The 16,549-nt window shown below is 40.7% G+C and overlaps 1 protein-coding gene across 2 annotated transcripts; it reads left to right on the top strand.

The window, feature by feature from the left end:
* The first annotated feature begins 445 nt into the window (after positions 1-445).
* Positions 446-2,640, top strand: EMB1273 (embryo defective 1273). Of its 2 annotated transcripts, none has more exons than XM_089448983.1 (3): positions 446-808; positions 1,499-1,921; positions 2,050-2,640. In XM_089448983.1, exons 1-3 carry the CDS (start codon positions 698-700, stop codon positions 2,260-2,262), a joined length of 747 nt encoding a protein of 248 aa, XP_089305109.1. In that variant the 5' UTR covers positions 446-697; the 3' UTR covers positions 2,263-2,640. The 2 variants fall into 2 exon arrangements, with proteins under 2 accessions (XP_089305109.1, XP_089305110.1); XM_089448984.1 differs by having other exon boundaries at positions 449-808; positions 1,502-1,921; positions 2,050-2,429.
* Positions 2,641-16,549: the final 13,909 nt, after the last annotated feature.

Raw genomic sequence — 16,549 nt, 5'->3', positions numbered from 1 at the left:
TAAACATATTTAGCATTTTTAAAATATTCAGAATAATTAGATGTTCAACAAATCTTGTATGACTTAGCATGACTGAAACCAACTTAGATTCATCTTAAAAAATGGGCATATTAATCTTAAACATATTTAGCATTTTTAAAATATTCAGAATAATTAGATGTTCAACAAATCTTGTATGACTTAGCATCACTGAAACCAACTTAGATTCATCTTAACCCTAGATCTATGAAGCGTCAAAAAAGATTAAATTGCTCAAAATGCAAATCTTTACTCAAATTTTCCACTCCAATTTTTTTGAACACCTCGACAAATTTGATCCTTCCAGGAATTTAATAATTTCAAGATTACAATGAATCTATGCCGTACACCTAATTAGGAAAGGAATGTTTACTTAAACAACTCACTATCCCACTTTTAACATAAAAGTTAATTATGAAAGAAATGTTTACTTAAACAACTCACTATCCCACTTGAGAGTCGATTCCCGGAAATGGTAGAAAAAACCGATATTGGATACCTGGATTAATAATGCCAGGAACATGTTTTATGTAAAACTCCCTTATCATGTACAGAGTGGTTTAGCATCAGAGATTGACCACCAGCAAGACGATTAAGAATCCACATTGGCATTTCAATATGAATTACCTTTAGACACTACAGTCGTCCTATCCAGAGAAAAGCAGCGGAGGAGAAAACAATGGCGTTGCAAAACCCAACATCACAGCTCTCAGTGCCACCCAGCAATCTTATTGCAGCCGCTGGAATGAAGTTAGGAAGCAGACACTCACGTTTATTACATCATTCACAGGTATTTTTTTTTCCTGTTCTCTTTGGGTTCGGTATTTAAATTTTAGGTTGGAGGTATAAAGCGAGTATACAGAGAAAAATGTGAAATGGGATTTTAATTTTGTCGGCAAACAACTCTCTCCCTTCTTCAACGAATACCTGTTATATCGCTTGTTGATAAACAATTTACAAATGAACTGGTGCCAGGTCTTCTATGGGAAAAAAATAACGGTGTATACTTTTAAGCTAAACATTGAATTATGAATACGACTCTACTCAAATACACAGTTTGAAGCCCAACTCGCAAGCTGGAACCAGTGTTTGTCATTTTAAGCATTATATTGAACACATTTGAAAAATCATGTCTTAAGCCCTAGATCAGCACGGGGTTATGCTTATCCCTTCATTGAGTTTAGTTACAAGAAACAGACTGGTATTAAATTTCAGATTAATTTTGTACTGAGTAACAGCGAGACCCCAACTTATGAATGGATACACAGAGTTAGGTAATTTTGGTTTGTCACCGTCCAAGTCTAGTGGCATGTTTTTATTCTTTTTAGTTTCGGCTTTCCTTTGAGCTTGTGTTTGGGGCCAATGTAGACTGACTTTCTAGGTAGTCGCGATACAAGTTAGCTGCTCCGGAGTGAATGGCCATCTGTTTTTCATACTCTTCTGGACTTTAATCTAATTCTGTTTTATTTCTCTCAAAAAGCAGCTTGCTTACTTCCGCAAGGCCTCACCAGTTTCAAGTCCTTCACAGACTGTTGCATATCGAAATTTTAAGCGATTAGTTCCTCATGCAATGAATATGACTAGAGGGCAATCTGGCGACCAGGAGAAATTTAGCCATCTATATTTGGAGAAAGTGAAAAATCTGTGGGAGAGATGTCCTGAACCAATAAAAGTCTTTCCGTGGGACAGAGCCTACAAATTTTTTTTGCACCGCATATTCGGGCTCACATTTGAGGTGGCAAAATGGCTGATCGTTCCCGTACTGTTTGTTTCATCTCTAAGTGAGATGGTTTACTGTGGATGGCAAAATAAGGAACTGCTTATACCTATTGGCATGTTAGCTGGCGTTTATCTTGCAGGAATTTTGAAGGAAACCGCAGTCGAATTATCTGAGAATCTTCAGGTGATCTCATTAAACAAGTATGCTGCTCGTTATTATGTGACTAATTGTATATACTAGGATTTTTCTTTTTGTTTTCTTGCCTTCTTGTTTTTGGTTTTAGGTTATTGATATCAGGTCATGGATGACAGGAAGGAGGGTTTCCATGGCATCTGTTTATAATAGGGGCCTTTTTTGCATTGATCAAGTTTCCTGGGCCTTATTATCCATATTGGGGACGCATATTTCTTCCACACTTCGCGAATGGTGGATTGTGGAGAACGCTTTGGTTTGCTCACATGTGGTATAAAAGTCAATTCAAGACAGCAGAAGGAGGAGCCAACCTTAAGACAAATTTTGAATGAAAAAACAAGTCAAGCATAAGAAAAGGCTGGGGGTCTAAGGAGATGGTTTGGGAGAAGAAATCATTGACTACAGAAAATATCGAGTAGGAAAAACTGCAAAGATATATTGGCACTTTAGGAGCTCTGATACTTGTAAGATTTTTGGAGGGAGACTTTAACTTGTCAGAGGTTCCTGGGATACAATGCTGTACTTTTGCTTTGCATGTTAGACCAAGAAGATATGGTTTTTACGGGTATGCATCAGTTTTTTGCATTAACTGGGAGATAGAACATGCTCACAGGGAAATCTGTCTGGAACAATTTGACTGGGAAATCTGTCTGTATTCTTGTTCTCTGTCGTAGTAATTGCAATTTATTTGTGAATCTTCTACAAAAGTATCTTCTACTTTCTTGTGGTGAATGCCTATTTGTTGAATATTTAGGGGAGTTTCGGTGTGGATTTATCTACCTGTAGCTAATAAATCTACATAAATGCATCATGCTATATCGGTCATATCTTTTGCCTCAAACAAAATTATTTAGACCATTTCAGCAAAACTGTATAGTAAATCAATATTTTATGAACAGAGTCAGCAGAACTCAGAAGTTGCCATGATAAGAATTTATTTTATACAATGGCTGTATGCAGGTTCAATTCTTGGGAAGATTTATTTTGTTGTTGCATGTAGGTTTTTGTTTTACGTGCCTCTTCTACTTTCTGCTAAGAGAACAAGATTGTTTATTTAAATATGATAACATGTGCAGGTTATTTTAGGTACATGCTACAAAATAGTGCCTTCCATCTATCCCTGCAAATTTCCCGAAATTTTTTAAGCCAAAAACCTGAGCACAGTAGTACTTTGTCTCTCTATCCCTACTATATCATATGGTGCATGGATGTGTTGCAAAAATGTTTGATTTTTGAATTTTTCTCAAATTTTCTGAGTTTCTCTGAGTTTTTGAGGTAGCCCATTTTTCTGAGATTTTTGGGTATAGGTTTATGCTTGGCAAGAATTTCCCTAGTTGATGATTCCCCCCTGTTTTTTTGTTGATGCTGAGTTTTCAATACTCACTCATGGGGTTGCCTAGGGCTCAAAACCATTCATACAATATCCCTGTGACAGTGACCATTCCTACTTACTGGCAGACTAAACTGAAAGATAAAGATTATATAATTTTCCTTTCTTTTAGTAGTGCTTATCTGGCATTCACAGATCCACTTGATTTCTAACAAGTAGCCAAGTCTTCTATAGCTCCTTTTGAACGGAATATTGTGAGGCAGGAGTGAGCTTGGTCGGCAAAAAGTGTGTTGTCTTTGTTAAAGAATTTGGACTTCATATTGATTATATCTTCTTGAATCTTATTACATGAGCTAGATGACTTAATGATGAAACCCTAGATACAGTTGAGCCACATCATTGAGCACCAATGGGAGATTACACAATAACACATTATTTTATTATGAAAAATACCTCAACATTGCAACAGGATTAACCCCTCTTATATAAGTTAAGTGTGATGGATGTGCAACCTGACAACAACTTGCTATTCAGCGAGTTAGTGCTATGATAGGCTCAAGGGTGACTCCAGGTCATGAAATTTGGCTTGCTGGCGATGGGCCTGAGGGTGACTCCAATTCATGAAATCTTGCTTGTTGGCTATGGGCCAGAAGGATTCGCTTGATTTGCTTCTGCAAGATGCGAGTCAACCACTGGTTTATACCTTTTTGTAATTTTAAAATTTATTATAAACTTTGTATTAACTTTGGGAAATTCAAATTTGAACCAAATCTCATCATTGGAGAACAAAAACCTGAACCTGAACCCTGTGACTTTGGCTTACAATTTTGAAAAAAATGTTAAGTTATGGTATGTTCTATGTTTATAACAGTTTACTTCTTTTTCTTATTATATTCCACCGATTAGCAATCACATGTACATAAAGTAAAGTGCAGATAGAACATTAAACGATCGACAGAAAACAAGCCAAGACAAGAGACACAAGATGTGGCGGCTAGCCAGGGACAAACCCCACAATGTGTGGGGAAACCCTTTGATCAAATCTTCTTTTATCTTCAATAATTCAGCAGAGAGAAATAGTACAATAAATCTGATTCATATCAGCAGTAGCAAACCCTAGATCGGTAGCATCAGCATTAGCGGCTTCATTATCAAACTAGGGCAGACCATATCTCACAAACCGACAGTCGGATTGACTTCATTCCACCACCAAAAGTTTCGGCTTCCAGAGGAGGTTCAGATGAACCCACAACGCAGTTCAGATGAGGAGATCTTCTAGGCCACGCAAGTCAATCTTTACTTCTGCAGTTGCAGCTTCAGTTTCAGCAGTTTCCGGCTTCAAACTAGGGCAGTCGATATCTTGCAAACCGTTCGTCGGATTGACTTCATTCCACCACCAAAAGTTGCGGCTTTCAGAGGAGGTTCAGATGAACCTACAACGCAGTTCCAAAGAGGAGATCTTCTAGGCCACGCAAGTCAATCTTTGCTTCTGCAGTTGTAGCTTCAAATTCAACAGCTTCCGGCTTCACATGTGTGAGAGAGAGAGACCCATTTCAGCGCAGTAGAGAAGAGACTCATATCTGCGCAGTAGAGAGAGAGAGATGTGATGAGATGAGTGAGTCTAAATGAGGAAAAGTCCTCTTATATTTATACACAACGTTGGTGGGTGAATAGATGCGACTGTTGGGCTTCTGAGCCTACATGAGTTGTAGGTCGGCTTGATAATAATTCCATAATCAAAATAAATTCATATCTCCATGAATACTTATCGGAATTGGATGATCTTTATATCAATCCTACACCTCTCGACGAGAGGAATCTAATAAAAATATTATTAGCCATGAATAAGATGACCCACATGAAGTTTGCCTTGGTTGCCAATTTTAACACTCCCTCTCAACCATGGAGAACTTCATCTGCAATCTATCTATCGGTCGTTACTATTCATCCATCAAATGCACTGCCTTGTACAGCCTGACCCTTGCCCTGCTCTGCTCTATTTTGCCTGTTCTGCTTTGTCTTGTTCTGCCCTGCACTGATCTGTACTGTTTTGTTTTGTTCTGCTCTGCTCTTGCATTGTTCTGTTCTACTCTGCTTTTGTCCGAATTATGAAGAAGAAGAAATGATCGAGGATGTATCATACTGACTCAAAGTCAGTCTCAGAGTATGTACCATTAGTCCCAGACCAGTCTCAACCAACCCAAAGTCAGCGTCATAGTGAGTACAACTCCAATGGTCCCAGACCAATATCATCCTCCACTGATCCCAGACCAGTCTCAGAGTATGTACCACTGATCCCAGACCAGTCTCAGAGTATGTACCACTGATCCCAGACCAGTCTCAACCGACTCGAAGTCAGCGTCATAGTATGGTACAACTCCTACCACTGGTCCCAGACCAGTATCATTGATCCCAGATCAATGGAGGTCATCCTAGCGTAGGGAGTACGGTAGTTACAACGATGCGTCCATCGGTACTACTATGGTCCCTAACTTCATTTCCCTGCTCATTGATCAGATGAGAGGTACTTCCCATGAGTCCCAGACTGCATGGGTAGGATGCCTCGACAGGAGAACTAATCAATCCTGTCCTCACAGGAGAACACATCAATCCTGCTACAATTGCCATGGAGAACACATCAATCTTGCTACAATTGCCATGGAGAACACATCAATCCAGGCCTCACAGGAGAACACATCAATCCTGCTACAATTGCCATGGAGAACACATCAATCCAGGCTGCCATGGAGAACACATCAATCCAGGCCTCACAGGAGAACTAATCATCCTGCTACACAGGAGAGCGAATCATCCTGTTCCACAAGAGAGCGAATCATCTTGTCCCACAAGAGAGCGAATCATCTTGTTCCAGTGTGCACCACCAGGGGAGGGTGAGTCACCCTGTGGTCATATGTTGCTCCAGTAGGAACCGCAAGCCCTCAGAGCTCCCAGAGCTCAATGTATGCAACATGCAGGACCCTTGTACAAGGGTTTCTTACCGACTCCAAGTCGTTTGGGAAAATCACAGATTAGATCTTTCCTCGGGGCTTTGACAAGGTGTATCAACCTGTACATCATCTTAATGCGATGGAGCCTCCTTGCTCATCAACTTACCATATCCAAGATGATGTCTATCTGCTGGAGCAATCGACGAATACGGGATTCCTCAATAATCGAATCCCACCTCTGGTTGTTATAGAGAATCACAGTGGTATCCAATGTAAATCCAAACAGCTCACTGAAGAGCTTTCACAACCAGACTACCTCACACGAGGTTATGCTAGCAACAATATATCCTGCTTCGGCGGTGCTCAAAGCCACCGACTTCTGCTTCCTGCTCATCCAGGATATTGAAGCAAATCCCAAGGTGAAACAGCACCTGGAAGTGCTCTTACGGTCCACCACACTGCCTGCCCAATCAACATCAGTATATCCAAGTAGTCTCACATCTCCGGCAGTGTATCTTAATCCATGAGAGATTGTGTCCTGAAGACATCTCAGAAGATTCCTGGCATCAATCCAGTGAGGCTCAACCAAATATGAGCTCACAATGCTGACTGCAAAAAAATATGTTCGGACGGAGGTTCACCAAGAACATCAATGTGAATGAGTTTATGAAACTCAGAGGCATTTTCCAAATCTGGTCCGACATCACTACCATAAAACTTCTAAAAGTTAAGATCCTCGAGTTAGTCACAGGCTTGCAGTCCATCATACCAAATCTTTCCAATATCTTTACCACATATTTCCCTTGAGATAGGAAAATTTCCCTTGGCTTCTGCCATACTTCAAGTCCTTGGTCCTTCATTTCAAATTCAGAAGCCATCTCCCTCTTACATTTGGGAATGAGAGGGTTTGCACCTGTTAGAAAGAGGTCATCCACGTACAACACTGATATGAGAGGCTTGTCATCTTCAACCTTAAAGTAAAGGTTAGGATCAACTTCACTCCTAGTGAATCCCAGCTTCATCAAGTAGCTATCGATCCTCTCATACCATGCTCGGGGTGCTTGCTTCAGCCCATAGAGAGCCTTCTTCAACCTGCATACATGAGTTTTTCAATCATAAATCTCAAATCCTTCAGGTTGCTCCACATAGACCTCTTCTTTGATAGAACCATGTAAGAACGCGATCTTGACATCCATCTGATGTAGGTTCCATCCTTGTGAAGCCACAAGGGCTATGATCAAGCGGATGGTCGTATATCTGGCAACAGGTGCAAATATCATAGTCTATACCTCCCTTCTGGGATAAACCACGAGCAACAAAATGAACCTTATACTTTTCCATACTTCCATTTGCTGCATGCTTTATCTTGTAAAGCCATTTTGAAGTAACAATTGTCTTGTCCAGGGTCTGGGAACTACTTCCCAGACATCATTCTCCATAATAGACTCATATTCTATGGTCATAGCATCCTTCCATAGTTAATGCTTGATGACATCTGAGAATGATGAAGGTTCATTTTGTATGATCGTGCTCATGATGGTCAGGTATCCCTGATACCTGTTAAGTTTCTTACTTTGACGGAAGGTTCCTCAGGGTGCAGCATGTCCTTCAGCATCATCAAGTATCCCCCTAAGCCATGAAGGCCTCTTCCTAGAAGAGGAAGGCTCATGTGGAGGAGGATCAATCGGATCCATGGGTTCTTCTACATCAGGCATTGATTCATCATCCTTTTCTTTCGGTTCCCTGGTGTCGGCTTCTTGAGAGCTCCTCAAAGTCGGAAGATTGTTCACCTTGCGGTGAACTTTTCTTCAGGAGTCTAGGAACCCAATGCTTGATGAGGGCATCGATTTTGTACATATACAACGGTGATTGTAGTTTCAGCCCATAGAAACTTTGGAAGTCTTTGATCATGTAGCATGGCCCGGACAGCTTCCATCATCGTGTGGTTCTTCCTTCCCACCACACCATTCTGCTCAGGAGTATGTGGTGTAGTAGTCTCCCTCTTAATGCCAACCTCAGGTATGCCTGAGTAAACCAATTGTAATATATCGGAGGTCTTGCTTTGGCTTGAGGGGAATGGTCCCCTTTTGAGCTTTCCTTTGGCACATCCCGGACATACACCTTCTTTCTCTACTTGGAATTCAGGCATCCCTGTTACCATCTGTCTTACATCGGGTAGAGCTTTGTAATGAAGGTGGGCAAACCTCCGATGCCAAAGTTCGGACTGAAGCGATGTGTCACAAGACATGACACCTAGCGGACTTCCACCGACTTGATATAATGAATCAACACTAAACCCAAGAGTAAAGGCATCTTTAACATTATTTTTCCATATACATACCTTGCCATCGCTGAAGGTTACCTTGTAGCCTTTGTCTTCCATTGCCGAGATGGACACTAGGTTCTTTTTGAGGTCAGGTGCATTTAATACATCTTGGAATTTCTAGCCTTCTTGAATGCTTGTCCTCTTCCTTGATTCCCAACTCTCCTCTTACCTTTGCTATTGAATTTGTCATTCCTTTGATTGCCATCAGAGGGATTTCGAGTTGCACCACTGCATACTGTACCATGCTTCTCTAATCATGATTATCATCATGCTGCCCATGTCCATGATTTTATCCATCATAATGCTGCTCAAACTAGTGTGCATCATCATCATGCTATCCTATATGTCCATGATCTCATGTTGCCCTTTATGTCCATGATCTTATTCATCATGATGCTCATGATCTCATACATAGTGACTTGCTTTATCGCAAATGTAACATCGTCATTTTCTTCTAGCCTTAGGTCCAGCCTTTCCTTTTGATTTAGTCCCGGAATTATTTCTTTTCTTTGCATGAGAAGAAAAGGCAGCAGGAGGACCTTTAGGCATGGGCATTTCTTGCACTTCTTCCCTTGTTTCTTCTTGAATGCATCTAGCCATTAATTCCTCGAAACCAGGAATTACATTATAGTTCAAAAGAGTAGTCCTGAACACATACCATTCAAATGGCAATCCTCCAAGAGTTGTGAGTGCCATTTCTCTGTTAGTAATAGTTTCCCCAATAGATAGGAGATCGTTCTTGATCTCGGTGATTCTTAAGAAGTATGCTTGCATACTTTCATCTTTACCCTTCTTGATTTCCCTCAGCTTATTTCTAAGAAACAAAACTTGATTTGCATCATTAACTTTAAATAAACTCACCAGTCTATTGTAGATTTCCTTGGAGGTGTCTAGATCAGAGATGTAGGCCACCAAGCGCTTGTCGATAGAGTCCCGGATGATCTTCTTTGTTTTGACTTCTCCATTTTTCCATTTGTTCCAGGCAGCAGCAGATGCATTTGATGAAGGCTCAACAATATTGCCTCTTACATGGTCCAGCACTCCTTGATCTTCAAGGGTTAGATCGATAGACATCTTTCATCCGTGATAGTCAGCTTTCTCACGGAGCTTGTCTTCGGCAGGAAAGAGTGTTGAGGACCCCATAGTTCTTTTAGGATAGCCTTGCCAATCTTCTCTTCAATGATTGCTCTTGCTCTTGCTCGGGCTTTGTCTTCACCTCAGCGCTGATACCATGTTAAGTTATGGTATGTTCTATGCTTATAACAGTTTACTTCTTTTTCTTATTATATTCCACCGATTAGCAATCACATGTACATAAAGTAAAGTGCAGATAGAACATTAAACGATCGACAGAAAACAAGCCAAGACAAGAGACACAAGATGTGGCGGCTAGCCAGGGACAAACCCCACAATGTGTGGGGAAACCCTTTGATCAAATCTTCTTTTATCTTCAATAATTCAGCAGAGAGAAATAGTACAATAAATCTGATTCATATCAGCAGTAGCAAACCCTAGATCAGTAGCATCAGCATTAGCGGCTTCATTATCAAACTAGGGCAGACCATATCTCACAAACCGACAGTCGGATTGACTTCATTCCACCACCAAAATTTTCGGCTTCCAGAGGAGGTTCAGATGAACCTACAGCGCAGTTCAGATGAGGAGATCTTCTAGGTCACGCAAGTCAATCTTTACTTCTGCAGTTGCAGCTTCAGTTTCAGCAGTTTCCGGCTTCAAACTAGGGCAGTCGATATCTTGCAAACCGTTCGTTGGATTGACTTCATTCCACCACCAAAAGTTGCGGCTTTCAGAGGAGGTTCAGATGAACCTACAACGCAGTTCCAAAGAGGAGATCTTCTAGGCCACGCAAGTCAATCTTTGCTTCTGCAGTTGTAGCTTCAAATTCAACAGCTTCCGGCTTCACATGTGTGAGAGAGAGAGACCCATTTCAGCGCAGTAGAGAAGAGACTCATATCTGCGCAGTAGAGAGAGAGAGATGTGATGAGATGAGTGAGTCTAAATGAGGAAAAGTCCTCTTATATTTATACACAACGTTGGTGGGTGAATAGATGCGACTGTTGGGCTTCTGAGCCTACATGAGTTGTAGGTCGGCTTGATAATAATTCCATAATCAAAATAAATTCATATCTCCATGAATACTTATCGGAATTGGATGATCTTTATATCAATCCTACACCTCTCGACGAGAGGAATCTAATAAAAATATTATTAGCCATGAATAAGATGACCCACATGAAGTTTTGCCCTGGTTGCCAATTTTAACAAAAAAACTCTCTGACAACAAAACACATTCTAATTGCAAACTGTTAGAAAGTGTATCTTGGATAGTCTTCTACAACTGCACGACACACTGAGCAGATTTGCACAACATTGATTTTTACGCAACATGATGGTTTGTAGATGAGGATGCAGTACTAGAATAGACTAGGAGGGGTACACATATTTATTTGTAAGCTTCCAACAGTGAGGGTGCATGCATGCATGCACCATATATAGATAGGAATCAGGATAGGGTAAGGTTATCCTTAAATTCTAGTTCTAGGAGATTGCATGTTGTTTCTAAATAAAGGAGGGGCATGCACCATATATAGATAGGAATCAGGATAGGGTAAGGTTATCCTTAAATTCTAGTTCTAGGAGATTGCATGTTGTTTCTAAATAAAGGAGGGTGCATGTAGTTGCATCTGTTAGTTTCAATTTATTAAGCAATTTTCTTAGTTAGGTGCATGCATGCAGATAAGGGCACAGATCTTCAGGAGGATGCGTGTCTTAAGAACTTAAGATTCACTATACCTACTGTTTTTTCTTGTTTATTAAGGAGAAAGCAGGGGTATAGGTTTATTCATTCATTTTAACAGCAATTGGTGAATTAATTTGCTCTATTTTTCCTGTAGCAGAGTGTATTTCAAAATTAATGAGAAAGCAGTAACAGGTTTTGACAGTCCATCTACCAAGTTTGCGATTTTGATTTTAATAGTGATTTAGCAAGTACGCTGTAATTTTGTTTAATTGCTTAATAAAAATTTCTGTGGTATGTGTTTGTAGATTTTAGCCTTATTTGAACAAAAGTTTTGAGTGGCTTTTAAGGTTTAGCTAACCAGTAGGTTAGGAATTCTCTGAGTGCAAAATCTGCTTACCATGGTTCAAGGAAATCTAACATGGCATCAGAACCCAGATTTTGAAATCTTCCAGATTTTGTGTATGGAGAGGCAAGCTGTCTAGGGTAGAGAGCTGTTGGAGGGTTTCAGTGGGTAGTATGTTCAAGCTTTGGTGATCGAAGTAGAGCTGTACTAGTGATTGGCACGTGGACCTGTGAAGGGTTGTGGGGTGAGAAGCCCTTCTTGATCCAATGATTACAGTGTGGTGCCTTCGAAGAAGTTGCAACAATGGCAACTCCTAGTGTGTGAAACGGTCACTTGTTGGAGGCAGCCTCCAACTTTGGGTTGTGGAAGTTGAGATTGCAGAACCTCCCGGAAATGGTAGATTAATGGTACCTTGTGAAGAGAATGGTTGTGCTACCTACATATCCCAGGTGTCTGTCAGAACACAACAAGAAGGCAATAGGAGTGAAGCAAACCTTGTTGGATTTGGTGAAGGATTACCTGACCCTTGTATTGCTGGGAAGAACATTGCCAAAGAGTTATATGATGCCTTGGTAGCATTGTACCAATATGAATGTGTCCATGAAGATGTTCTTAAAGAACAAGCTCAACACTACCTACATGAGCAAGACTGATACAGCTACGAGCTATCTCATGAAGATAGTAAAGTTGAGAGATCAAATTGAAGTAGTTGGGGACAAAGTTGAGGACAGTGAGCTAGTTTGGAATTATTTGAATGGCTTTAGTCCACCATGGCACAACATTGCCCAAAGTATCCATGGTCAAGTTAATTTACCTTATGTTGACCAGTTGCGGGATGCTTTTGTTCGAGGATGTTTGAGACCTAGCCATCATCGGGAAGGTGAGGAAGGTAGGAAAGAAAGGATCTGGTAAAGGTTAGGAGAAGAAAGAAGACTCGTGTTTCTAATTTGCAGAAGGAGGATTTGAGCCATATCAATTGTGTCAACTGCAGCAAGCATGGTGTCAATTGCATTAGGCATGGCCATTATGCTTCTCAGTGTTTGGAGAAGAAGAAGGAGGAGGGTAAGTAGCAATAGCAATAGTTTGCAGGAAGTGTTGAAGCTTCGCGAGTGGACAAATTGACTCCTAGACGTCACACAACCTTTGCAATGGTGTCAGTCTTTCCACCAACACAGTTGTAAGTGTTGGGTGGTATGTTGATAGTGGAACCTTAAGTCACATGACTTTGACCAGAATACCAAGTTGCTTTCCTATATCAAGAGGAATTTTGATTTGATTCATTCAAATTTCTATGGACCAGGGTCATGATATTCATTGATAGGTAATATTTATTATCTTACTTTGATTATTCTTTTGGAAAGACTTGGATATATTTTATGAAGACTAAGGATGAGATCTTTAGTAGGGTTCAAGAGTTTAAAGCTCTTGTTGAGAATTAGATAGGTAGGAAGATCAAGGTACTAAGATCATATGATGGAGGGGAGTATTACTACATCGACTTTGATTCCTTTTGCGAAAAAGCAAGGATCAAGAGGGATTTGACAATACCATACAACCTACAATGGAATGGGGTTGGTGAGAGAAACAAAAGGCTCGTAATAGAGATTGCTAAGTCTGTGGTTCGTGACTAATATCTTCCCATGTTCATTTAGGTAGAAGCATGTTGTACCGTAGTCTACATATGGAACAAATGTCCTCACACAGTGTTGAAGGACAAGACTCCATAGGAATCCTTCACAAGGGAGAGATTAGGTGTTTTTCATTTTAGGGTGTTTGGGAGTCCAGTTTAAATTCATGTTCTATAGGAGAAGAGGATGGAACTTTAGCTCTCCAACTTGAAGGGTATTCTAGTGGGCTATAGTGTGTGAAATTTTTAAAACTGTTGTAGTTACTAGTTATTATTCACCTATCTGTAAAGATTATTTGTCTTCTGCAATTTATATGCAACAAATACTGAATAAAACACTACTGCAACTTCACGAAAAATAAATAAACCATAGGAACTAAGAAAATATTGCACACACCCACAAGATAATGAATATCGATATGTCTGGACTTCGGACAAATGTCACTGGAAAAACCCCAGTGTGGGGAAAACCAGTTCTGTAGATGAGTATTTTTATTATTCTTTAGCAAAATCTGTGATTGAAAATATTACAACTGTTTGCTGTAAATTAGAAAATCTCCAGAAAATTGTTTCCTTCACTTTTGCAATTCAATTTGACCTCTTGGAAGCAACTTGGCCCCTCTGAATCAATTCGGCTTCTCGCTGGCTCACTGAACTGATCCACACGTGTGGCCCTGGCAAACTCGGCCACGTGTGGCCTTGGCAAACTCGGCCACGTGTGGCCTTGGCAAACTCGGCCTCTCTAGCAAACTCGCATTGGCTGGGAAGTTAACTGAGCCTCCTCTGGAAAATCGACTTCTACTGACAAACTCGACTTCTCATGTGCAAATCGATCTCTTTGGCAAACTCCTTCTTGCTCCGACAACTCGGCGTCTTTGAGTCAATTCGCACTATTGTGAAACTCAACCTTTTCCGTAGATAAAATCGATCTCCCTCTAACTCTGAGAAATGGCTGTGAAGAATTTTGTTAAAATGTGCAACTAGGGCCAAATCCCACTTTGGGCAGCTCATTGACCTAAAATGATGTTTGGACAAAATTCCTCTTGGCGTAGCATGATCCGGATTATCCACAGTATTGTGTTCTTTCCGTCGACGTTTCAAACCCCAAAGGGGGTTCATCATCAGGACTAAATTTGATAGAATATGAATGATAGTTCTTTGAGAGAAGAGTCTTTCGACCTGAATATAAATAAACCTAGATCCCTAAATTTTTATAGAGAAGCCGACCCTTATATATATATTTTTTTCCCATAAGGAAAAAGTCGTAATTTCTATTAAAAGAAAGAAATTACATTTTGTAGATGCTGGTCGCATATTCGTTTGTGGCCATAGGCCAGTCAAGTTATCAAAAATGATCCTGAGTGATCTGGATCTCCACGCAGGGAGTCTTGTAGATCTGCTATAAAAACCAAAATTTAATATCAAAACTTGCTCTACGCAGAGAGCACTGTTATAGACAGTTACTGTATATAGACTGTACAATCATGAGTACGTGTATCAAAAAGAAACATATCAGCTGTGACTGATTATGTACGGGTCTGAGACCCATTTCTATTAAGATCCATATAAGGCCTGTGATAGTATTGATGGAAGGTTCCATCAATCTCCTCCTGTATCAGCCATTGATCTAGATGGCTGTGCGCTGCTTCTTTGGAAAGTTGGTCAGCTTCAGTGTTCTGTTCCCTGTAAATATGGCGACAGACAAAAGATTCAAAAGATGTAATCAGTCTTTTGGCTTCGTCAAGAATATGTCTCAGAGAGAAAGCAAAACAATGAGATGCAGAATTTAGCCAATTGCAAACTATCTGTGAATCTCCAAATAGTTGAAGGTGTCTGCATTGTTTTTGGATTGCAAAAAGTATGATATGTTTTGCGGTGCTTAATTCTGCAAAGTTATTGGTGCCATTTTCAAGCTTAATCTGGATCTTAAAGCAATGGGACTCATTTATATATAATACTGCTCCCCCGCCGCATCCCTCATCCTGAGCAGAGCCATCAAAATAGGCCCAGGGCTTAGATTTATCTATGGTAATAGGAGCAAAAGAACGTGTTGGCGCAGTGCGGTCTATCTCAGGGAGCATATTATAATCAGCAATGGTGTGACTCAGAATTGTCGGCCAGTGGGGAGCCTTGTTGTTAAAGATGATTTGATTCCGAGCTATCCAGATAGCCCAGCATACGAGGAGGGGCATGTTAATGGGCTTGCCTGTGTGTTCTCTTGTCCAATTGTTCCAAGCATCCAAAATATTAGTCCCTTGCCAAGCTTTAAGGGAGGTAATATAAGATGATATACTGTGCCAGAAATCTCTAGTGACTGAGCAGTGTATGAAAAGATGATCAGTACTCTCCTCTTCGCAACAACAAAGATGACATCTGAAGGGTCCGTTGAAAGATCGTTTCAAGAGATTTTTTCCAGTGGGAATTTTATCAAAAATGATGTTCCACATCAATAAACGACAACGAGGGGCGGCCTGGAGTTTCCAGATCTTTTTCCAGTGCGGTAGGATGTCAGGAGGCTTATGTGGTTCCATTAACTTCAGGTATCCCATTTTAGGAGAGTAAAGACCGTGTTTGGCAATGGCCCATATGAGCTCGTCCGGTCCTTCAGTCAATCTGATGTTTGCCTGGGTGAGAGCATCTGTAAAATTACTCCATTCTAACTGCCATTGTTCCGGGATATCCAGGGCCGCCGAGGAGGTCCAAGCCTGTTGTAGGAAAGTAGAGTTTGTACTGTCACCAATATGATTTATGTGAGTAATGCCCCTGCTATGAAGATGTCTGATAAGGCCATCTGAAAGTCTGTGCATGTTGCCACATCCTACCCATGGGTCCATGCCTATTCTTACATCTTGTCCACTCTTAATGCGCCAGGTAATGCCGTCCCGCAAAAGGGGGAGGGATAGTAAAACTGCCTTCCATATATTAGAGATATTGTGTCCCACGTTATGTTGCTGTCGGAACCAGTCCATAAGGTGTGTGGGCCAGATGTATTTTGCTTGGGCTACTCGTGACCAAAGGCTGTCTGTGGTCAGTAGTTGCCAGCCAAGCTTTGCAGCTAATGCTTTTGCAAATAGATCTAGCCTTTTAATACCCCAGCCTCCCCAACTTTTTGGTCTGGCAATGGTATCCCATTTCACCCATGCAAATACTTTCCCAGGCTGATGTCCATTCCATAGAAATCTGGTACAGATGCTCTGTAGTCTGTTTAAGACACCTCGGGGTATCCAGGCCAGTGTCATCCAATAAACTGGCGTAGCTTCAATGACGGCTTTGATGAGGATCAG

The sequence above is a fragment of the Pinus tabuliformis genome, chromosome X (assembly GCF_031772625.1).
Source record: "Pinus tabuliformis cultivar Carrire ecotype Pingquan chromosome X, CPIR1, whole genome shotgun sequence".
Taxonomy (NCBI): Eukaryota; Viridiplantae; Streptophyta; class Pinopsida; order Pinales; family Pinaceae; genus Pinus; species Pinus tabuliformis.
This window is presented reverse-complemented; position numbering and strand designations above follow the sequence as displayed.

Coding starts and splice junctions, on each gene's coding strand:
- EMB1273 (XM_089448983.1), top strand. CDS start 698: ATGGCGTTGCAAAACCCAACATCACAGCTCTCAGTGCCACCCAGCAAT. Junction 809..1,498: donor GTTTATTACATCATTCACAG/GTATTTTTTTTT, acceptor TCTCTCAAAAAG/CAGCTTGCTTACTTCCGCAA. Junction 1,922..2,049: donor AATTATCTGAGAATCTTCAG/GTGATCTCATTA, acceptor CATGGATGACAG/GAAGGAGGGTTTCCATGGCA.